At 40.3% G+C, this 23745-nt stretch overlaps 1 protein-coding gene across 5 annotated transcripts in view; it reads left to right on the top strand.

Moving 5' to 3' along the window:
- Positions 1–7085: 7085 nt before the first annotated feature.
- Grm1 (glutamate metabotropic receptor 1) overlaps positions 7086–23745 on the top strand; it is a 381700-nt gene continuing 365040 nt past the window's right edge. For 2 of the 5 annotated variants that reach the window (XM_021221218.2, XM_021221220.2), the window contains exon 1: positions 8351–9573. In XM_021221218.2, the coding sequence (XP_021076877.1) occupies positions 8874–9573 (700 nt within the window). In that variant the 5' untranslated portion in view covers positions 8351–8873. Of the gene's footprint in view, positions 7255–8350; positions 9574–23745 lie in introns of those variants that run through there. The other 3 variants (XM_029533139.1, XM_029533140.1, XM_029533141.1) reach the window with 3 other exon arrangements.

The raw sequence follows: 23745 nt of genomic DNA, 5'->3' as shown, positions 1-23745 counted from the left end.
CAACACCGATGTGGTAAGGTAGTAAGCCCACGTGGGGGCCATATTTCGGGGTTAAGCTGATATGGCAGCAGACTCGCTTCTTATACCCATTAAAAAGGTGCTCCTTGCCTTAATCAGAGAACTCTGTCCTACGAGAAACAGTGGGAAGTTCAGAGACAGGGCTGCTCCAAATGCAGAGAACAAGCTATAGAAGTCGGCCTTAACTTAAACAAGTCTTTTATACTATCCATCCCTCTCAGGATGCTTAGGGAACACTACAGAAGAGAGGAGCAGGAAGCTTGTAAATGCCTGAAGATGGAGCAGCAACTGTAGTTCTGTGTGCTGGGCCACACAAAACTAGCTTTATCAACAGTCGATCAAAGAACAAGGAGGGGCTCACAGCATCCTACCCTTTGCCTCTCATCTACTGGTTATTAGTAGATCTGCAAGAAGAAATTATTGTCTCTAGTTGTATCCCCTCTACTGACTGTCGTAAGGTCTAATAGATAGCTCCATACCTGAGGTCACTCAGAAGACTCTGGCTAAAATTGGCTGTTCACAAAACAAAAGGAATAGACACAAGTTTTAGAGAGATATTATTATTATTATTATTATTATTATTATTATAAATTAAAAATGAACCCTCATTAACAACAACAGCAAACTATGTGTTTACTGTTGATAGCTCCTTAAGCATCTTTGGGTAAATGGATGTCAGAGTTTCTTTCTCACTGGCTTCCTATCTGACATTTCTTCCTTAGATGTATAGTTACATGGTTTCCTTCTGGGAGATGTCCACAGTCAAATGACTTTGGGTGTCAGGTTGAGCAACTTGGATATTCTTCTATTGAAAACTGGCATCTATTACAGGTTTGGAGGTAAGTAACTGAAAGGAGAAAGACTGTGTTTCAGGTAAATGATTATTTTAGGGGTTGAAGAGAGAACAGCCATGCTGTTGAATTTCTTCTGAAGTAGGACCACAACACAGCGTTGTTCACTCAGAGACAACACTTTAATGTGTTGCATAGATGAAGTTATAAAGCAAAGCCTTTCCTAATGGAGGTATTTATTGTTACCTGAAAATTTAGATACTTTTCTTGCTAATTGTTCAAAAGTTGGCTGTGAGACTGTGCAAGTAGGTTACTGCCTTTATTAGAACTGTTATAAAAGATGGCTATTTTAAGCAAATAGAACATTCACCTGTAATGTTTGTGCCCTCACCAGATGAAAGGCTCAGAGGAGAGGAATTCACATTCGTCGTCGTCTTTATTACTTAACCTTCTACTAAACAGAGATGAGGAGTCCAGAGCTTAAGGAAATGTCAAAATAAGTATCATGTAGCATGGTTCATAAAATGCTGTTCTTATTACCTACTGCTTATGAATTTGGATTGAAGGTGGTGTGATATAGCACTGCCTTTAATTTCCCCTAAGCTCAGGTAAAGATCAGGTGTCTCAACTGTCCTATTTCTAAGGCTATTATAATATTTCTATCTTATGCCATAATGATCCCGAGAATATTTTCAAATGGCATTTTCAAGTTATATAGCTACAGCATCAGATGCAGGGTATGTTTCAATTATTTACTACTTTCTTTTCTCATCATAAGTTTTTAAAATTTTGTTTATTACCGGTCAACAGATGCAGAACAGTAAGAAAAAAGGGTTTTGGTTTTTTTTTTTGGGTCAGGTTTGAAAAATATTTCACTGCTTCAAATGTCACAACATGTGAAGTATGAATACGGTTTTAAAGAATTTAAATGCTAATTGGACTATCTGTTTACAGTTGAGGGAGAAGCAAATAAAAAATAAAATAAAATAAAATAAAATAAAATAAAATAAAATAAAATCACTCTTCCTATGCAAAGTCAAAAATAAACAAGAGACCTGGTAGCCTGACTTAAACCTTAGAGAAGGTCACTAGCAGGAAATAATTATTCTAGTGTTTAAAAGCAACACATTTATTCATTTGCTCAATGAATGAGCACATGCCATGAGTGAGACGTGGCGATATCACAGGAAATACAACACAAAGTAAGAACAGACATTACTGTGCTTCCAGAATAATGGTGGTTGCCCCATTCTTCTGAATCATATTTCAGAACTTCAAATAGTAATGTTTGGAGTGTTGAGGAAGAACAACATGTATCCAAACATATGTCTCCTCATCCATCTGCAAGAGCAGAGAGCGCCTTGCTGCTTTTGAGCTGCATACGGTGGCTATGCTTTCCGTTTTATTTCTATGTATTGTCCTTGTCTAATTAACCACACCAATAAAATAGTAGAATATATCGCAATTTGGACTCTTTAGATTTTATACCTTAAAACAGTTAATTTATTCCATCAATCAGCTAAGTTTACTTTTTATCAAAATATATTTATTCTTATTTTCTGTGTTGAAATGTTTGCCTGCATGAATGTCTATATACCATGCGTGTTTCTGTTCCCCATAGAGGCTACTGAGCACACTTGAACTGGAGTTACAAATGGTTGCGAAGCTGCCATTACTGTTGCTGGGAACTGAACCCAGGTTTTCCACAGTAGCTGAAAATATTCTCATTCACTGAGCCTCCCAACAACATTTTATGAAAATATTTTTACTTTTTGAAGGAAGAAGTTTTATCATATAATTGTATCTATGTGTTGCTCAGAGCATAAAGTCCAATCTTGTTGTGGAAATTTACTCCTCAATTCAACTGGAGTCGATAACCAAACTGAATAAATAAACTGAAATTTTTCATTGGGGTCTGAAATATCCTGCTATGCTCATGAATTAAATGTTGGAATGTAAGAAATGTTAAGTCAATTGTCCACAAAGTAAGGTAGTTTATGGAAAGGAATGATAGTCACTATATGTGACATTGATCTACCTTGAACATCCGTTCTATTCCCTTAGTAATACATTACATATCAATTTTCTACAAATGAAGTTTCTACAAAGACCTTCTTTGATCCCATTTCTATTTTCAGTCAGTGCTATCTCTTTAGTAATGAGTTTATTATCTCTTGTGTATACTTCACTTCCATATTCCAATGACTGTGTAAACGTTAATTTTCAAAATGCCCACTAGAGTCCACTATAATTTCCAATACACATTTAACGTGCTCACTGCTTTTTCTTCTTGTTTCAAGGATTTGGATTTTTTGACTGATTTTATGAGGAAATTTTAACATCTTCACTTATAATCTAGATTTATTCCTCCATAATACCTCTTATGGCAGAATTCAGTGACAATTATGCATCTTCTAATAAGGAAACAGGGATTGATTATCGTAGACAGTATTTGCTTTCTTACCATATATTCACATGGTGAATATTACTATATTGTATTTTTTTTTACAGCAGCATATAAACTAGTTTTTACTTCTTTTGAGACAGGGTGTGGTGGTTTGAATGGCAAATATGTGCCACAAGCTCAGGTACTCAAACGCTTGCTCTCCAGTTGGTGGCACTGACTGAGGCTGTCTTAGTGCTTTATTGCTGTGAAGAGATTCCATGACCACAGCAACTCATAAAAAGAAAGCATTTAATTGGGGGTTTGTTTATAGTTTCAGAGGGTCAATCCGATATCATCATGGCAGGGAGCATGGCAGCAAGCATGGTATTGGAACAGAAGCTGAGAGCTACGTCTGGGTCTACAAGCAGAGAAAAGGGAGTTAGATAGATAGATAGATAGATAGATAGATAGATAGATAGATAGATAGACAGACAGACAGACAGACAGAAAAATAGGCAGACGAACAAGGTCACTGCTCCTAATCTTTCTAATCCCCTGCCACTCTTTGATGACTAAGCATTCAAATATATGACCTTATAGGGGCCACTCTTATTTAGACTGCCACAGAGAGTTTTAGGGGTGTGGCCTTTTTAGAGGAAGTATGTCCCTGGGGGGAGGGGGGAGGAGGGGTTTGAGATTACAGAGCTTCTATTTACTTCCAGTTTGCTTGCTCTTTCTGCTTTGGTCTTGCAGTTGACATGTGAAAACAGCCAAACCAAACCAAACAAACAGCCAAAAAAGTGTGGACTTTCACCTTCCTGCTCCTGCTTGCTGCTATGCCTCCCCTCCATGATGGACTCTCATCCCTCTGGCACCATAAGCCCAAATAAGCTCTTCCTGATATAAGGTGCTTTGATGGTGGTGTTTTATCAAAGCAACAGAATAGTAACGGATACACAGGTATCACTCTCCGTGTGTCCCAGGCAGGTCTAGCACTCACTATGAAGTCCATGCTGACCTCAAATTCATGGCAACCCTCCTCTCTCAACCTTCCGTCCCTGGGATTGCAGGCATGTGCAGCTGTGTGGAATCCTGCTCTCTATCATAGGCTGCTTAGCAGATACTCTCTTAGTATTGTTTTTTTGTTTTTTTGTTTTTGTTTTTTTTTTTTTTACTGAAAATAGATTCTTTTTCTCTCATGGACTATACCCTAATCAGAGTTTTCCCTCTCTCTACTTTTCCCAGCCCCCGCCCCCAGGCCCGATCTCCTCCAGACCCATTCCTTTGGTTTCCTTCAGAAAGAAGGAGGCCTCCAAGAGATGGCAGCCAAACATGACAAAAGGTACAATAAGACAAGGACCATATCAGATACTCTTCTGTTTGATCACTACTACGTCTTACACTAAATAGGGTCCCAGAGCAAAATGCCGATGGCGTTTTTGTGTACTACTAACAAATCATGTGTTAAGTGTAATATCCAGTTCTATCAGTACTGAATAAATATTAATACTCAGTGCTTTTCAGTTCATGCACTTGGATAAGATAGCAATTGGATAAGACAGTATATTATACTTGATCTGTGATTTGTTAGCAGTATAAAGTAATCTTTTTAGTATCTTGCATTTGAAAAGCTATTACTATAAAAGGTGATGAAAAAGAAAGTTTAATTGATCATTTCAAGAGGCTGTATTTGAAATTAATCCATAATCCCCACAGTATATAGTATGTATGTATGAATGTACACATTCACATACATATCATATACTTTATATATAATATATATGTATAGTGTATGTGTGTGCATGTGTGTGATATGAATGAAGATGATTCCCAAGTTTATCTTCTTTCCTTGAATGGATAGTTTTGACTTAGGATTTAAAATAAAATTGAAAACACCATTAAATCTTAACTTTTAATTATTGCTTCAGTGGTAGACAGTGTAGCCATATGTTACATCAAAGACCTTGAGCTTCCATGAGCACATAATGAAGGTAATTGTGGACTTCAGGGACATTGCTTTCTTTGATTTGGGAAGGGGGAATCTTAGGTTACTTTTGCTTGATAAAATACCATGGCCAAAGCAACTCGGCTAGGAATGGGTTTATTCAGCTTATGTGTCCATACCACAGTTCACCATCAAAGGAAGTCAGGACAGGAACTCACAGGGCAGGGACCTGGAGGCAGAACTCATACAAAGGTTGGGTAAGAACAAGTCTTACTGGCTTGCTCTTTGGGGATCCCTGAGCCTGCTTTCTTACAGAACCCAGGGATGGTATCAGATCAGGGATGGCATCACACAAAATGGCCTGGGTTCAATCAAACACCTTCTAAGAAAATACCCTACAGGCTTGTATACACCACCATCTTCTGAAGGCATTTTCTCAATTGAGGCCTCAATAGATTCCTCTCTGATGACTCTCGCCTGCATCAAGTTGACATAAAACTAACCAGTAATACAGTCACTAACTTATATACAGAATATTATAGCTGAGAAAAAAAGATCAGAAAAATAATGTATAGAGATTATGAAGCCAGAGTGACATGATTTAAAATTTAAGCTTAAATGTTTGTTAGAGGAGTGAGATACAATGAATACCTTTAGCTTGCTTTTCTGAAAATTCAGAGTAAATTTGCCCTGTTTGTGAAGACCCACACTTATCTGTTCGTAGACTTTGCTTTTTTTTTTTGGTTGGTTTTGTTTGTTTGTTTGTTTTTCCAGACCTGAGGACAGAGACCTTTTAATCTGTAGAGTACATCGTTGCTCCAGTCCATTCTTCTTGAGAAAGGGGGCAGGGAAATCCTTTTTAGGTTTTCTAAGAATGCCTTTCAGAAATGTCTGACACTTGAGGGAAATGAAAAACAAACAAACAAATAAACAAAAAAAACATAACAGGAAGACAGTCTGTTCTTGACTGGAGGCATTTCTCTTCACAACTTCTGACAGAGACACAGTTGAAGATATGCATGGCCCGATGTGACCCATTCCCTTGGTTCCAACATGACAGCTTCCTCTAATATCAAGACGAGGTAAACAAGGATGATCGAAGGCCCCCACACAGGCTGGTTTCTGCTCAGGGAGCTGTAACTAAGAGTGGAAAAACTCCATGTCATTTGCTTTCGTCCTCTGAGAAGAGCCGGGATTCATTCTGTCCAGCCACCCTGCCCCCAGAGGAACGTGATTTAACTTCCAGTTTTCATGCAGTAAGACCTGTCGGGAAGATGCTGGCAGCCTGAGAGGGATTTGGATAAGTGTTTTTCACTCCAGTGTTTTCATGTGACCTCTTGTTCTCAATTTAGGTACATCTTGACCTGGAAAAGGTGGGTGCTGCCTGCCACTCTACATTTGGCTACTCCTGTTTTAGGATGTGCACGTTCCTTCTTCCCCTTGTCTCCCGCCATGAAATCTCTTCCCATCCTCTTTGCAACCTGCCAACAGAGCCTCGTCCCTAGGTAGATGTACACATGCATCGTTTTTCTCATTGTGTTCCTTATTTTTAGAGAGAGAGAAAAAAGTCCGAGTCTCTAGATAAATGCAAAGGATAGCAATCCCCAAATCCCCCTCACTCTTCTGGCAAGACACTACTGATGATCTGTATGCTTGGTAACCTCTTTAAGTCCTCTCAGACAGATAGTACAGTAGTTGAGAAATTTACAGCTCCTATATTCTCTAGCTTCTCCTCTTCCTCTATCAAATGGCTATTTTAATACATTAGATATTAGACAAACCTTGGGTGACCTGCTTTTTTTTTTTCTTTTTCCTTTTCTTTTTCTTTTTTTGACTTCACCTCCCTTCCCCCGGTTTTTTTTTTTTTTTTTTTTTTTTCCTCTTGCGGTATAATAGTGCTGAAGAAAGAGGGCACTAGTGTACAGCCCAGATCGCATCCTTGCACTGTCTGGATTGGAACTGAGGTGTCTGCGAACCGAGGGCGGCTGCAGTCCTCTGACCTGGGACCAATAGCTCTGTCTACCCGGACTCAGGTAGGTCTTGAAGTTCATACCCCAAACTGGCCCAGGTGAGCGGATATCTTTCTGCGGTGAAGCCCACCCCCGGAACGGAAGGTACTGTTCTAATCTATCTGATTTTCTCCTGGCTCTAGGAGGATCTTGGTTTATTTATCTCTTTGAGTCCTTCATGTCTGAGAAGCAGTGAGGAGCGCTGGGCGTCTGGCTTGATCCCACCCCCTTTTGTGCCTTGCCTCCTGCGCTTTCATTCCCTGCCTGCTCCCGCTGCCCCCTTTTTAATCTTGACTCTCACCTTGAGAAAGGGATGGGGAGGGACAGGAGAGAGAGCCAACTTCGGGCCCCGCAGGTGCCTCTACCCTCAAAGCACTTGGATTGGGGTATAAAGCTGCAGAACAGCCAGGCGAAGAGAATGAGGGTGGAGAGATGCTAGAGAAGCGATAGAAAGGGTGTGTGTGTGTGTGTGTGTGTGTGTGTGTGTGTGTGTGTGTGTGTCTCTGTGTGTGTGTGTGTGTGTAGAATGCGAAGGAAGGAGGGGAGGTCAAGAATTTCCAGGCGCTGCAAGGAAAGGTGTCGCCTCCTAGCTCTGAGCGCTGTCCAGGGTTCTGACATTGGAGTGGCTCAGGCGGTTGTACCAAAGGCGACCCCCAGCCTAAGCTACCTTTCTTCCATTTCGCACAGTGATGCAAAGCCCCAAGGGTTCCGATACATAGGCGAATGCAGGATACACTCCTCTTCCCCAACCCCATCTCGAAAAGCAAGTTACCTTCTGTACTCCTCCTTGAACATCTACAGTAAGCTTCATTTCTTAGGGGGTGCAATACAGCAAGCCCCAACACAGGGAGGCTACCAGGCGTTGCCTTAGTAACTAATATGGCTTTTTCACAAGCTGTCGCATTTACATTTACTACTAAAATTGTGTGTCAGGGTCTCTTCAACCCTTAAGTGTTAAAATAAAAAGGGTTCCTATTGTTTGAGTTGCTTTTTAAAAACAATGCTTCTACCTCCCAAAGAGTTCTCAAATTTTCTTCTGGGAAAAAAGTTGATCTTTTCAAAACCAGGAAAGTTCTCTGAGGTTGAAGAACTTAGCTCCTCCCCCTTTTCCGTCCCTCCCCTTGACACCCCCATCACCTGAGAAAGCTTGGTAGGTTTGAAGGAACCGAGAGAACCTGAGGCTGGAGGAGGGGGCGGGTCATCAGGGCTTTGCACATCAAAGGACCCGAGCGTAGCAGGCAAGCAGGGCACACTTTCGTCATTGACCAGAGATGCCTCTAGCTGTTTTTGAAGGATGTGCTGAGGTGAAGCGGACCGGACAATATTTAGCATCACAGACCCTGGAGTTTAAATACAATTCCTCCGGTAGCCTGGCATTGACTTTCCTCTTTTTCCATCAGCAGCGTCCAGCTCACGGTCACTAACGCGCCGCGCATTGCACACCTGATTCACACACCTTCGGGCACCAGTGAAAAAACCGCGACCTGATTTTCTGGAAGAACACCCCTTGGGTTTGGGAGCGGTCGTGGAGGACTAGCAGGAGGAAGCGGAGGGGAGAGGGGCGGTGGTGGAGACTGAGAAGCGTTGAACCAGCTGTGTTGTTGGCCAAAGGCACGAAGCGGCAAAAGACAGCGGCGGGCGTCAGGGTGGTTCGCGCTGGGAACCTACAGGCGGGACCGGCGTGGGAACGTGGCTTGCCCGCGGTGGACCGCGTCTTCGCCACAATGGTCCGGCTCCTCTTGATTTTCTTCCCAATGATCTTTTTGGAGATGTCCATTTTGCCCAGGATACCTGACAGAAAAGTACTGCTGGCAGGTGCCTCGTCCCAGCGCTCTGTGGCGAGAATGGACGGAGATGTCATCATCGGAGCCCTCTTCTCAGTCCATCACCAGCCTCCAGCCGAAAAGGTACCCGAAAGGAAGTGTGGGGAGATCAGAGAACAGTATGGTATCCAGAGGGTGGAGGCCATGTTCCACACATTAGATAAGATTAATGCGGACCCGGTGCTCCTGCCCAACATCACTCTGGGCAGTGAGATCCGGGACTCCTGCTGGCACTCTTCAGTGGCTCTGGAACAGAGCATTGAGTTCATCAGAGACTCCCTGATTTCCATCCGAGATGAGAAGGATGGACTGAACCGCTGCCTGCCTGATGGCCAGACCCTACCCCCAGGCAGGACTAAGAAGCCTATTGCTGGAGTGATCGGCCCTGGCTCCAGCTCTGTGGCCATTCAAGTCCAGAATCTTCTGCAGCTGTTCGACATCCCACAAATCGCCTATTCTGCCACGAGCATAGACCTGAGCGACAAAACTTTGTACAAATACTTCCTGAGGGTGGTCCCTTCTGACACTTTGCAGGCAAGGGCGATGCTTGATATCGTCAAGCGTTACAACTGGACCTATGTCTCTGCAGTCCACACAGAAGGTAGGCACTCTGTTTGGGCAAGAAAGCTACCAAGAGCCAAGGAATTGTATGGTTTGTGCCCAGGAGCATAGTGAATGTAGTCCCTGTTTATTTCTAGCACAGCGGGAATCTGACTTTACCCTTTCCAGTGCACGCCCACCTAGGCATGGCTTTTTATCTCTCCCCCCTCCCCCCGCCAATAATTACAGTGCAGTAAAACCACATTCCAGGGTGTTTCTGGGGTAGGAGGAAAAGAAAAGACATGGAAACTGCATGCAAAGGTGTCCAGCTGCAGAGCTGACTTCTGATCTTAAGGTGGTGTGCCCTGGTAGTCTGTGTTTGTATTCAGTAGAGTTTTTGGTCTAAGACACAGGTACTGCATTTCCCTTCAGTGAGTGGTTTCCTAATCCTAGTGGGCTAATCACACACACACACACACACACACACACACACACACACACACACACACACACTCCACTCCCGGTCTTTTACTGTGGATTTGAAAGGTGAACTTGTAAATTTTATTTTGTCTTTGCTGAAGATATGCCCTATTGTCCTCTGCTGCTCCTAGTCTCACAAAACTTCCCTGGGAACGGGGTATCCATTCGTCCTCTGCCACATATCAGACAGGCCCATTTTAAATCCTGGAATACCTTACATGCAAAAATCAAATCTTTTAAACCAGTTGTTTATTTCGCTTCCTTTGTGTGCCCAACTCATACACCCCACCCTGCCACCTTGTTTGTACAAGAAATGCTGCTGAGAATATCTTGGTGCTGAGTTTGGGTGTAGAGCCCTCAACATTGTGACTGTTCTTCAGAATTTAAGGAGAGACCAAGGAGAGACTAGAAATCTCCAGCTAGAGGACAGCAGATATCAGAATTAAAGTGGTTTTTTAAAAAATGAAATAGTCTGACCTGAGGTTAAAACTTGATTTCCCCTTCCCCCCCACCCAGAATATTATAGATTTGAATTCTTGGGGACTTTTTACATTAAAGATTCCTTCCTATGTTCATCAAAGCTTGTATGGAGTTTTGGATATAATGAGATTTTTGAGTTCATTGATTCTAACTTCTCTACAGGTTTTATAAGAAAACTGAGTACTTGACTATAAATTAACTTCTAAGACAACAATTCGCAAATATTGATTTGACATGAACAAAAGACTGAAAAGTATTACATTCATATTTCATAAAATCAAAATAGTAAGGAAAGGATAAAGGTATAGCTTCATTAAAATGCTCAATATTCAGTTATTAAAGTAATTGTAGGCATGATGTAATAGATGCTGCGATTGATAAAGATAACAGAGTTTTCAAAACAAACTAAAGTCATGTAGATTTACCCATGAATTCCAACTTTGCTGATGGGAAAAGGGAAACACAGACCTTTATGTTTCCTGATGCCCTTGGTTTTTAGTGATGACCTTTCAGATCTCTTTTGAACACAAATTCTTTAAACCAAAATTTAACTCCAACAGTTAATTCTTTACATTTTAAGGCTTAATGCTAATTTACTATGTTTGATTTTTAATAGCATTTTCTAGTTTCTAGATAGAGCCTTTTGAAAGTACAAGTTGCAGTGTGTGAACTATCAGCCCTGGAGAGACCAATCAACAAGGAATAGCAAAACCTAGACCGAATGTGATTCATTTGAATATTTGACCTTAGTAGTTGGTTACCAATATCATAAATATGAGTCCTTTCTTCAGGAGGGGCTGATAATCATTTTTATAAAATATAATTTTCATATTATATTATGTTTTACTTGAGGGAGGAAACCAACAGGAGACCCTCCTGTCTTAAGTCTGGTTTCCAAAAACATTACTTTGCCAAAATAACTGATAATCATGATTGTCTTCTTACATGAGGATCATGCTTTGGAAATGAACTGGACCTGGATTAGCTAGTTTAGTTGTGGAAGTACATACCTTGAGGTCACCTGCATCTTAGCTTGGGTTGTTTTGTTTCCTTTCTGCCTCCTGATTGGAGTTGTATGGGAAAGACTGCGTCTCCACACCATAATTAATTCCAGGGCACATGTTGCTCACAGAGCCCCATCAAGAGCAAACTTGGGGGCATTTGTTATCAAGATTACAGCCCTCACTTTGTCACATCCATACACTATCTGTCTTCTTTTTTAATGGGCTTTGGTTTCTCCTTCAACACATATTACCTGGGAAAAACCAAATTGCTTTTGTTTTCTTTGACCTCCAAAGAAATTTTGTTGGGCCCCCTCAAGTGAGGACTAACAGGAAATTTATTTTTCCATATGCTTTACCCTCTGCTTCTCAGGGACTGTGGTTGGAGCTTCCTTGCTTCACATAGTAATTTTCCTGCCTTCAGACGGACGGGGTCACATGCTGGTGACGGTTTTCTGTTAAGAAGCTGTGAAGACCACATACCAGGCACTGTTCAGTAAGGGAGACTTCCGGTCTTAATATATCAATTTGGAGCTTAGAAATCCTGGGGCCTCCAGCCACCTTTATCTCTCCTTTCCAAACCAGCCACTCACTAGTCAATTTACCTGTGTTTCTTTTATCAGGAACAAACCTAGTACAATCCACATCAGAAACAGCTATACTAGCACACTTTAATTTTTATAATTAATTTTGATAGCTTCAAAAAGCATAGGATGGGATGTCTGTTCATTGTCCAAGTTGTTTTATATTAAATTATCACTTTATTTCACATTGAAATAAGCTCTGAGGTATTTTCTGTTTTCCTTTTCACCATTGGAATTTAGCCATCACATTCTTTTACTTGGCTTTCAAGCTTCCGTCACCTGTATTGAACTTGTCTCAACGACAACTGTTAGTTTAACTGACATGAGGGACACAGTGCACATAGTTCCTTCAGTGGAAGCCCCAGAAACGGTTGTTGATTGTTTCCTAAACACTGGGGAGGCTGTAGGGGAAGAAGGATATTGGCCCTGGTTATGTATCGATAAGATTCAGACCCACTGTGGATGCTCACTTGAAATGTGTGTCTTTAAATATGTGATACGGAGGGTACTAAAATAACCACTTCTAAAAAGATGATCTCAGCCAAGGACATTTTATCCCATTCTTCTGATGGAACAACGATTGCTGGGCAGAAGTCAAATCGATCACTTCAAGAGGCTGTACTAACCAGCTTCTAAAAGTAATAACTTCAGGTGATTAAGTTCAAAGCTTTGGGAAAGTTCACCGAGGTGTTCTTTGAGTTTATAGCTTCAGTAGGTTTTCTTTAGGACTGGTTTTTGTTTTCAGCTGCTTTGAGACTTTTGTTTAAGAACTTTCCTCTCAGGTAGACAGAGAAGCAGGGATTTTAATGTCCACATCCCATTCTGCAAATACCTACTTCAAGGTAACTTTTTATTGGGTTGGGTGTCATTGTGGTGCTATATTGCTTCTGACATGCACCTACGTTTTATATGCTGTTGGACTTTATTAGGACGTCTTTTCGATGTCTGACCTTTTTTTTTTTTTTTTTTTTCTTTTTTAGGAACATTTTTCCATTTGATATAAAACAATTTAAAATCTCACTGTATAAGAGGAAAATCCTTCTAAGTCATAGATACACAAATTAAGCCTGTTTTCCCTACAAATTTACATATACTGTCCTCTATGTGACTGTATCTCCTGTCATAGTTTCTATCTGTTTCCCAGCATCTTTAGACGTTTTTCTGTCTTGATTGCAATCTATTTCTTAGGAAGTTCTTCCAATAGATTGTTCTATTTTATCATATAGCAAGGAATAAGGGTGTTTTGAGAGATTATTTAGACCAAGTTAAAGATGCTAAGCCTACCACCATACTTCCCTTGTTCAAGCTCTAGACTGTATTTCAGTGAGATGATTTCAGAAACAGAACTGCACATGACTCTCGGCTCACCTGAAACTGACACCCTGAAGGTTCCAGCCTTTCTCCCTCTGTGACTAAGAGTCACTTGAGACAACCCAGATTCCTCTTCTACATGAAATTTATCTCTCTTCACCACTTCATTTGCTCACCTGTTCTACCTTTTGTTTTCCTCCTCTTCATTGCTGATTTCAAGCAGATCTTACACAAATTAATATCTCAAAGTTTCTTTAAATTCTGTGCTATTAACCGTAGCCACATCCTGCTGCCTTCTATCCCTGAACATCTGTTAATTTTTGTTACTATTACTAGCATTTTATTCAAAAGTAGAAATAGGATGCTTTCCATTTAAATGTCATTCTTCTTATATCTGCCTTTGTAACCTAGAAGTACATTCTAGGATGTTAATTCACTCCAGCATCCTGGCTCTTTGTGGTCAAGTGGTAATAACAGGCACTAAACCCTGAATCAGTGAACTGCGTCCTGGATACTGCCAGCATTTACTTTTAGGCTGGTGTGAACTGCCCTGAGAGGATGTCTTTCCATTCCAAACCATACCACCTGGTAGGTGCATAAATAAATATGTGTAGTTTGAACAAAGAGCCATTGCAACAGATAGTCTACACAAAAACTGTAGGGTTTTGGATCGAGGTCTCAGTTATCAGGTAGCTTATAGTCTAGATAGGACAGAGTTGGCCACTTGGGAAATAATCAACAGACAGATACTATTTATTGCAGCTTAACCACTTGTAAACACAAATTTGTAAATGTTTAGGAAACACTGAAAGAAAATATTTTGGTATACTTATTAGCTGAAGACAAGGGCGTTTTAGTTCAGATTTTATGTAGCAATATATCATTTATAAAGGGTACATAAGCATTTTGAAAGTCTGTGGCCAGGAAAATAAACAGGTGTAATTGCTTAGAGTGATAAGCCGGGGCCAGGAATCAAAACTAAAGACAGAAGTGAGTGTTCTTGGATTCCTTGAGTCTTTATGAATATGAAGGTCACGAAATGGAGGATCTTGCCATGGTTCAGTTGGGGTTTCAAGTAAAGCATGCTCAAGCCAAATTCAACGTCATTCAAAGAGAACTGACTTGAACCAGTCATTAGCAAGAGAAGGAGTTGAAAAAGACAGAGAGACACTTAATTTGCAACTTACTAAAGGTGTTCGCATCCATGCAGAACCTTGTAGTTCATTCACCTGTATATTCTATGCTCAGGCATTCGTTTCTTCAAATCCCAACCTTTTGTATTCTATGTTTTACAAGGTGAATTTTGCAAACCAGACTCCATAATCTCCAAATTTCCATCAGAGAAAGGGAACTAGGCATTTTGTTTGAATACACAAAGTAATCATACACTTCATGTTATTTTGTGTCTGGATACAGCTTATAAACATATTTTTACTCCAAATAGTCCTGGCTTGATACCTTTGAATGTTTATCTTTGTTTTCTTTTATATTGGCTATATTTATCAAACCCATTTTCCAAGTGCTAGCTTTAATTGTCACCTTGACATAGCCTAGAATCCCTGAGAGGAAAGCCTCCACTGAAGACTAGCCCCGATGAGATTGACCTGTGTGTATGCCTGTGGGGAACTGTCATGAGCGCTAATTGGTGTGGGAGGGATTAGAACACAGTAGTTCGCTGAGTATCTACAACCAAAGGGGGTCAAATTCATAGTTCACCCTGCTCTGATTTTTACATTGGAAGCAACGTTTCACCATAGTTGTCAATTTCCATAGAAACTGTAACTGAAAAAACCAAATTGAAGGCAGGATATAAAGCCTTGTCAAAATGATCTTCGTCTCACTCCTCCGAAAATTACAATCAGATTTTGAATTTATGTAGAAATATTTACTTATTTCATATACTCTTAACAATTCTTTATAAATGTCCACACCTTAAATTTTAACTTATGTGAAATATATTTTATTCTTACAGGAATATTTGCTTTCTTAACCTAGTGGTACTGTTATACTAAATACACAAGTAATGTTTTTATAAAAAAATTATTGATTCAAGAAAAAACTTGGTGCTAAGGATTCCTCATGTATTGATTTTAGGATTTTCTCTTTTGTTAACTTCAGAGCCAATATGTTACTGGTTCAGGGAAACATGGTAAATTTTATAACAAATTCTTAAGCAATTCAAATAAAAGCCTTAATTGGCAAATAAAACAAAATAATTTGAGGAACATAAATTCTTTGGTTACCAAATAACAGTTCTATATCTTTTAATGTCAGAGTCCCAGAGTGTCCAGAATTCACTATGTAGCCAGACTGACTCAAACTTTAATTCTCTTACTTCAACCTTACAAGAGTTAAGAGAATGGGCACCATATCTGGCTTATTTCCTTTCTAACAAAATTTACTAATGAACACATGAGCCAACTATGAAATAACATACTTTTCTAGGTGTTAAGAGCATAACTTAAAATAAGAATAAAATAACTGTTATCATTACTAATATTATTGTCATAAAGAGTCTTAAACTATTAGAAGAACTAGAAATAAATAAGTTGTTATAGGCCCTTGGATGTTTTAAAAAAATTACGTTTGATTACTTTCTGAAACAAATGCCCAAACAACTATGGGGAAACACTGTATGCATCTCAGATTTATTTGTAAACTAAGAATAATGCTTAATGTTGTATTATTGATTGTACCACAGTATTTTGCAAAACAAGGAGCTGAAATACATATCTGTTATTCAGTTACTTCTACCAGAGACATGACATTTTCTCATATCAACAGTACTGGACAAGTACAAGAAACCAGTTAATGGTATCTGCTTGACCCCAAACCCAGAATCTGAAGATGAAATGAAATCCATGGTTAAAAGTACAGAATTTGGTATAGATTTCAGAAAACATTTTCATGTTTCAAATGAATAAACTAGGGCCACACATTAATATAAATGATGCACCCAAGACTGTGGCACTCATTGGTAGCAAAGCCTGTAGCAACTTAGATTAAAGCCATGGTTATTTAAAGCTCACATGACCCATCCTTGTAGACTGCCCAGATGTGATGTTCTTGTCATCAGCACCACGTTTCATTGTACCCAACTATGCTGCTGCAGTTCATCAGCTTCTGCGTGATGTTTTGCAAACCCATTCTCACAGCTGAGTGGCATCCTGCCAGTGTTGACTCCTGTTTTAATTTTAGATGGCTATAACACTCATTGGTACAATCTTGATCTTCGTGGTTAGTTGAAGTCAACTCTATGTCCTTTGCCTTCACTCCTGCAGCCCTCTTCCCCTGACCACAGCATGGCACCTTGGTATTACAAAATGTGCTCTACTTTGAACTTGAACAAATAACAGAGTCTTTGAACAGCACGGTTTCCTTCCTTCCTTCCTTCCTTCCTTCCTTCCTTCCTTCCTTCCTTCCTTCCTTGATAGTATTTATTTATCATTCACTTTACATCTTGCTCACTGCTCCTCCCTCCCTCCCTCTCCTGGTCACCCATCCCACAATTATTTCCCCACCTCCTTCTTCCTTCTCCTCTGAGTAGGTGGGGCCTCCCTGGGTATATCCCCCTACCTTGGCACTTCAAGTCGCTGGGAGGCTAGGAATTTCCTCTTCCACTGAGGCCAGACAAGTCAGCCCAGCTAGAAGAATATATCCCATGTACAGGAAACAGCTTTTAAGATAGCTCCCACTCCAGTTGTTTGAGATCCACATGAAGACCAAGCTGCACGTCTGCTACGTATGTGTGGAGAGGCGTAGGTTCAACCCATGTATGTTCTTTGATAGATTGTTCAGTTTCTGAGAGCCCCAAGAGTCCAGGTTAGTTAATTCTGTTGGTCTTCCTGTGGAGTTTCCATCCCTTTAGGGGCTGCAACCCTCCCCCTATTCTTACATAAGAGGCCCCAAGCTCAGTCCACTGTTTGACTGTGGTGTCTTCCTCTGAGTCAGTTGGTGGGAGGAGCCTCACAGCGTTTTCTTTTCCTACTTTTGTCCCCAAGTTTCTTGCTTTAACCTTTCTCATATCTATGAAGGAACCAGATGACATTTTTTTTTCCTTTTACTTGGTCTGGCTCTGGTCTTATATCTGAGTTTCTTTATTCTTTTATTTGTGTTTGTTAACCATCTTGTAGATAGCTCATCTTATATCATTGTTTCAGAGAAAGAAAATTTTCAATTCTGAGTAGTTATTCCATATAAATTTGCATGTTGAGGAAGTTAGAAATCAGTCACTATTTTTCATCCATTATGGGTAAAAGGTACAAAAGAGAATCCCATAGTGTTATTACGCAGATGAGACACAACAAGAGAGCTCAACAAAATGTTACATGCTGTCCTTTTAATCATGTTTCCTACTAGCTAGAACTAAGAGTCTCTTAGCATAGATGAACCTGTGAGAAGGGGTTATGGTTACATTTTGGGGTGGAGGTGTGAAAATAAGGAGAGAGGTATGTCTTAATGACGTTCTAACACTGATCTGCATACCCAAATCTATCCTTTCATAATAATCATATCTACTGACTGTGTCCTTGAGTGTAAGCCCTTTGGTTGGTCAGTGTGTTACACAGCTCTTATCAAATCCAGTTCAGTTTTCTCTATTATCTTATTTTTATTTATTTATTTACTTATTTATTCATTGAGAAATATGGTAAGGCTGTCCAGGAATTCTTGAACGAAGCAACCCTCTGATTACAACCTCCTGAGTAGCTGAGGGTCTGCCATATTTTATACTGTTTTGTGTTTAAAGCGAAGGAAAAAGAAAAAAAGAAAAGCAATAAGCCAATTGTCAATAGTATGTTCAATAGGGAGGCTGTTCACAGTACAGTTCCTAAGGTGGTTTCGGGGATTGAAATAGTACAGATACTTTACAACAGACAAACTGAGACCTCTGATCCTGAACAAATGAGCACACCGCTTGCTATTTTCCCTTTTTGTCAACAAATATTGCTTTGTTGGTAAAGAAGTTGCTGTCAGATTTCTAAGGAAACTGAATGCCTCGTGGGTGCTTTCTCTGTGCCAAAAGTCGGCTCTAGTGATGAAAGAACAGGGACATGAGGACAAAAGTCCTTCTATTTTATTCACCATGTAGTGATTAGCATTCTGCTTATATAATATGGTGGTAGAAACAGGCAGTGAGTGGGGAGATCGCAGAAAGTGGAGTTTCTAGGGAAAGAGAGGAAAGAAGGATTTACAGGGGCCTTGCAGTGGAGGTAACATCTATGGTCCACTCCATCAGGAGATGAGAATATGAGTAGAAACACTGATATAGAATACAATTAGTACCCAAGGAACTAAAGAACTTGCTAGTTATAGAGACTATGGAGTGGAGAAGAGAAGAAAGGCCTAGGTCATGGTGAGAGACACTCATCAAACCAAGGAATTCAGACTTGGACTATATACCATACAAATGATGAACCAATGAAGCGTTTCAGGCACAGAGAGACCAGGACAATATTTTTGTTTTGGAAAGTGGTGCTGTGAAATGTTTAGAGACTACAGAGTAAGAAAGGGAGTCATGGAAACAAGGTAGGAAGATATGATTGGTTGGAGTATGTGGTGGAGAAACACAACCAATTTAGTTAATAGATTAATTAGTCAAGTGATGTTAAGAGTTTCGATAAAGGGAGTATCCATGGAAAGATACAAGAGAAGATGGATTTGAAAGACATAGGGTAGGTAAGTTAGGATTTGGCGCTTGAAAAGTTTTGAGGGTTAAAGGGAAAGAGGTCTAGAATGGAATTTTGTAGAACCAAGTCTGAAATAAATGTAGGCTGGTTGAGTCTTCTGCATTTATGGGAAAATGAAGCCAAGAGATTCTATAGTCTCAATATCTGGAGAGGGAGGGAGGTTTGAGATTTGTCAGAGGTCTCTGAGGCTAGACCCACAACATAGGATTAAACAACCAAGAGATAAGAAGTAAAATGAAGAGGGAAGACAGTCAAGGGACGGACTTTGAGGAAAATGAATGAGTAAGATAATATAGAAAGGTAAAAGGAGAAATTTGAAGAACTAGAAAAGCTAGATATTATGGAAAGTAAAGGAAAAAAGGGTTGAAGGTAAATCAAGCTGACAAGAAAGGCACTATGTAAACAATGTCCTGTACTAGTGTTATTATAATTCTTGGATGCTGGCCTTAACAAAATTATTTAAATAGGATAACTTATAAACTACACTAAGTAATTAACTCATTTGCTTATATATTTTGAGACAGGCCTGGAACTTACTATATAGACAGGGATGGTCTTAAACTCATAGAGATCCATCTGATTTTGCCTCCCAAGTGCTGGGATTAAAGGAATAAGGTACCATGCCTGGCCTTAAACAACATAAATTAATTATCACAGTTTTAGAGGATGAGAAGTCCAAGGGAAAGGTAACAGGAGTTTTGGAGTCTGGTTGGGGATGCTCTATAATTCTATGGCTTGCTATATCTGCCAGAGTGCTAAACTTCATATCTTCCCATGGCAGAGAGGTAGAAGGGTGAGAAGAGATACAGTAGTTCTTTCACCATTTTGTAAGACACTTGTCTGGTCAGAAGGACAGAACTCACATAACTTTCACACTTCCCCAAAGGCCCTACTTGAATACCAGCACAATGGGGATTTTTTTTTTTATTCAACATTAATACTGAGGGACTTTCAGACCACAGCAAGCAGTCTTCACTTTTGCCTAGCCTCAAGCCTTCCAGTATTTGTTATCTTCTAAATCCACTGGCAGGGCTGAGGTTAGAAGAAACTAGAGTCAGATGAAATGCCGTCTTGTACCTAGAGAGCCCGAGAAGGAAAGTGTAGGACACAATGGCAGGTAGAGAGGTGGGAATACCCCATGGGATTGCAAAGGCACAGTCCTTTTAAAGGCTTCTGGATAAGAGTGACTGGAAAGGGAAGGTCTGAAGATAACCCATGAAGCAAGGCTGCTGAGGAAGCAAGGAGAGATCTCGTGTGGCCATCCTTCCACGGTCATTTCTCGGAGTGGGAGGGAGCTACATTTGAGGAAGAGGAGGAAATGATTGAAGACACTATTTGGTGGCCTACACTGACCCAATGGGATGACAGAAAGAAAAAAAGCCCACCTGAGAAGGTTCCATAGGGCTCGTCTGAGGCTCAGCAGTTTAAGTTCACATGCTGTGATATTTTCTCCATCAAGGTACAGGCCTAAACATAAGAAAAGGGTCCCGGCTTTCCTGACAGTTTATTGTCTTGGTCGCATGCTGGCATAGAGCTCCAAATACCAAAATCTTCCTCTATTTACCAGAGATCAAAGCCTAGAATTATCCTTTATTCAGCCCTTGCTGCAGACCAGGCGAGGGAACTGATGTTCATTGTGCCTTCATATCGTCACCTGCAGCCTCCCTCTCTTCATAAAATTAGGTTTCCAGAACATCACGCATCTATCTGTCTTTGCTTAGTCTTCATGAAGAATGGCCTTTTCTAAACTGTGTGTGAATCTTTCCTTTTTTTTTTTTTTTTATTTATTGAAGGTTGGACGATAAATATAATAAATAGCATTAAAATTTTCACATTTGTTGGAAACATTGCTTACTGTGCTCTTCAGTGCTCCTCGGATAAATTCCATTGTGAAAAGCAAAAACAAAACCAGAAGAACCCCCTTGTACTCTTTAATTCCATGAATCCGTTTGATAACACATCTTTCCTTCATCAGAGTAACACGCATACTATTTTTCTTTTCTCTGTGAGGAAGCTGAAGACTAAATATTATGCTTAATCACAGGAAACGATCTGGTTTACATGAGTAGATATTAGCTTCTTCTACCATAAAACATTTTTTTTTTTCACACTGGATTTTATAATTGTAAAATGCTTCAATTTTACTTTTTGGGGAACCAAATGCTAGTTGTGGTAGTTCGAATAAGAGTGGTCCCCATAGTCTCATAGGTTGCAATATTGAGTCACTAAGGAGTGGCACTATTTGAAAAAAATTAGGAGGCGTGGCCTTGCTAATGAAAATCTGTCCCTGGGGGTGGGTTTTAAGGTTTCGAAAGGCCCAGTGGCCTTCCTTCCTGATGCCAGTGAATCTGGTTATAGAAATCTCAGCTTCTTGTTCAGCATAATGTCTGCCTGCATGCTGCCATGCTTCCTGCCATGATCGTAATGGACTGAACCTCTGAAGCAATAAGCAATCCCCAGATATATGCTTTCCTTTATAAGAGGTGCAGTGGTCAGGGTGACTTAGCTCACTGATTAAGGAATTATGACCCAAGAAGTCCAGGCAAGAACAGAGAAAGTTAGGCAGTGGATAAAATGCTTGTTCCCTCTACGTTAGTAATTGAAGCAGTCCTTTCCAGATTAATTCTCTCCTGAGGGTGAGAAGAAAGTTTGAAAGGAGGTTCTGTAAATTCACCAGGACCACAATGAGCCTGCCCAGTGCCATGAATGGAAAAGAGGATGTCCTAGTCACAATTACATTCTCAAACACAGGACATACATGTAAGTACAAGCGCAGAAAAGGTCCCAGAATGCTCCCAAGGAAAAGATGTGTGTATGCTCAGACAACCCAAGCTAACAAAGGACAGGCTAATGACACTGCAGAAGGGTAGCCCTACCCTGTTCCATGATCACTACTCAAGCACTCTACAACTTTTCTGCATAGAAAAATTTTGTGCTGTGAGGTGGATCTCTCCTTAAAGTGGTGGCTGTGCAAATAGGAAGACCAGAGTTCAATCCCCAGTAACTACTTTAAGCTTAGAGGTGGATGCAGGCCTCTGATGTGGGGGTTCCCAGGAAAACCTTGCATCACAAAACAAAGAAAACCAAAGATGGGAAGGGCTTGGGAAGAATGAAGATTAAATAGGAGGGGCTTGAGAGGAGTGGAGACAAACAGGATTGGAAGAAAGATAAGAGACGTGGGGGACAAGAGGAATCAAAATTCATTGTACACAGACATGAAGGTGTGAAAAGGAAAAGGTAGTTAATGTAAAAAGGAAACGTTTTGTCCAACTTTAGCCTTTTTGTCTACAAGTGTGAAATGGCCTCTGGTACTTCACAACATGTAGAAGCTGCCAAACACAGCTATACCTTCATGATGGTCATCTTCGAATTACCACAATTATTTTAGCATTTGGCTTTATTGAGTGTGTAAGTAGAGTCAGTACCCACAATGCAATCTTCTGCAACATCCTCACTTGAGCCAAAGGCTGTAGGATTTACTATAGTATTATTGTTTATCATTATTATTATGATGATGATGATAACACATCAAAAATACCTAATAGTTTTTTATTTTGTCACAGATTGCCAATACATTAAAACACAACAGGCAGAGGAGGGACTATGCATTAATGTACGCAAGAGCTGCATTACTCTTTGGGGTAGTGGACTAGAAATGCAGATTGGAAACTGCAATTTTTTCTTCTCTGCCAAGGACTAGACGGGTTCTGAGAGTAAGGGTGTCTGGGAGCAGTGGAAGGATGACTCAAGGTCAAATTCTGCTTCTCTCTATGTTGTTTTCTCTCTGGAAAATTCTCTGTCTATATTGTGCTTGCTTGCTATTCTAAGAGATCTCTTGGTCCATGTCCTGCTTGCTTGCGTGTGTGTTTCTGTGTATCTGTATGTATGTTTTTGTCTGTCTGTCTGTCTGCCTGCCTGCCTGTCTGTCGGTGTATCAGTTCTCCAAGCAGTTCTCTCTTTTTATCCAGAAAAAAAATCATCTGAATAGCTCTTCTTCTGCAGAACACAGGTCCAGTCTTTTATTTTACATATCAATCCTGGCATTTACTACAGATTTTCCTTTAAATTATCTTATAGATTAGCATTTCTTGATCCCAGCCCCCACCAGACTACAAGGATACAGTTTTTCTTAACAGTACAAAAGAATTCAGCGATCTATCTGCCTTTGTTAAGCACAGTTGATAAACTCCTTGGGTGTGAGCCTGCCCTGAAATTACCATTTCCACCAAGGCTTAACCTAACCTCGCTCTGTCCTAGGCTGACCCTGAACTCAGGAATCTGTCTGCCTTTGCAAGCATAAACCAAAACACTTACCTGGGTGGAATCTCCTGTGATCACCACGCCCTAAATCTCTTTTTCCTCTTCCTTAGTAATTTTCTAACAAGTTGTCTCTCAGTGCAGCTGCTTTTGTTCCTTTAGATTTGTGAAGCCCCTCATGTAATTCACATTGCATACTTATTTTTTTGCATAGTTGAGAGATTATGTATTTTTGAACTCATGTATTTACAGCTCTTTCCTATAGCCCTAAGGGCTGTCTTGAGGGCCCCAGCTTTACCCTTTTGCTTAGCCACACCCTCAGCTCCTGGACTACTTCCTCTTCTTCTTCTTCTTCTTCTTCTTCTTCTTCTTCTTCTTCTTCTTCTTCTTCTTCTTCTTCTTCTTCTTCTTCTTCTTCTTCTTCTTCTTCTTC

This window comes from Mus pahari, chromosome 21 (genome assembly GCF_900095145.1).
Source record: "Mus pahari chromosome 21, PAHARI_EIJ_v1.1, whole genome shotgun sequence".
Lineage (NCBI taxonomy): Eukaryota > Metazoa > Chordata > Mammalia > Rodentia > Muridae > Mus > Mus pahari.
Note: the sequence above shows the minus strand (reverse complement) of the source record. Positions and strands in the feature narration are given on the sequence as shown.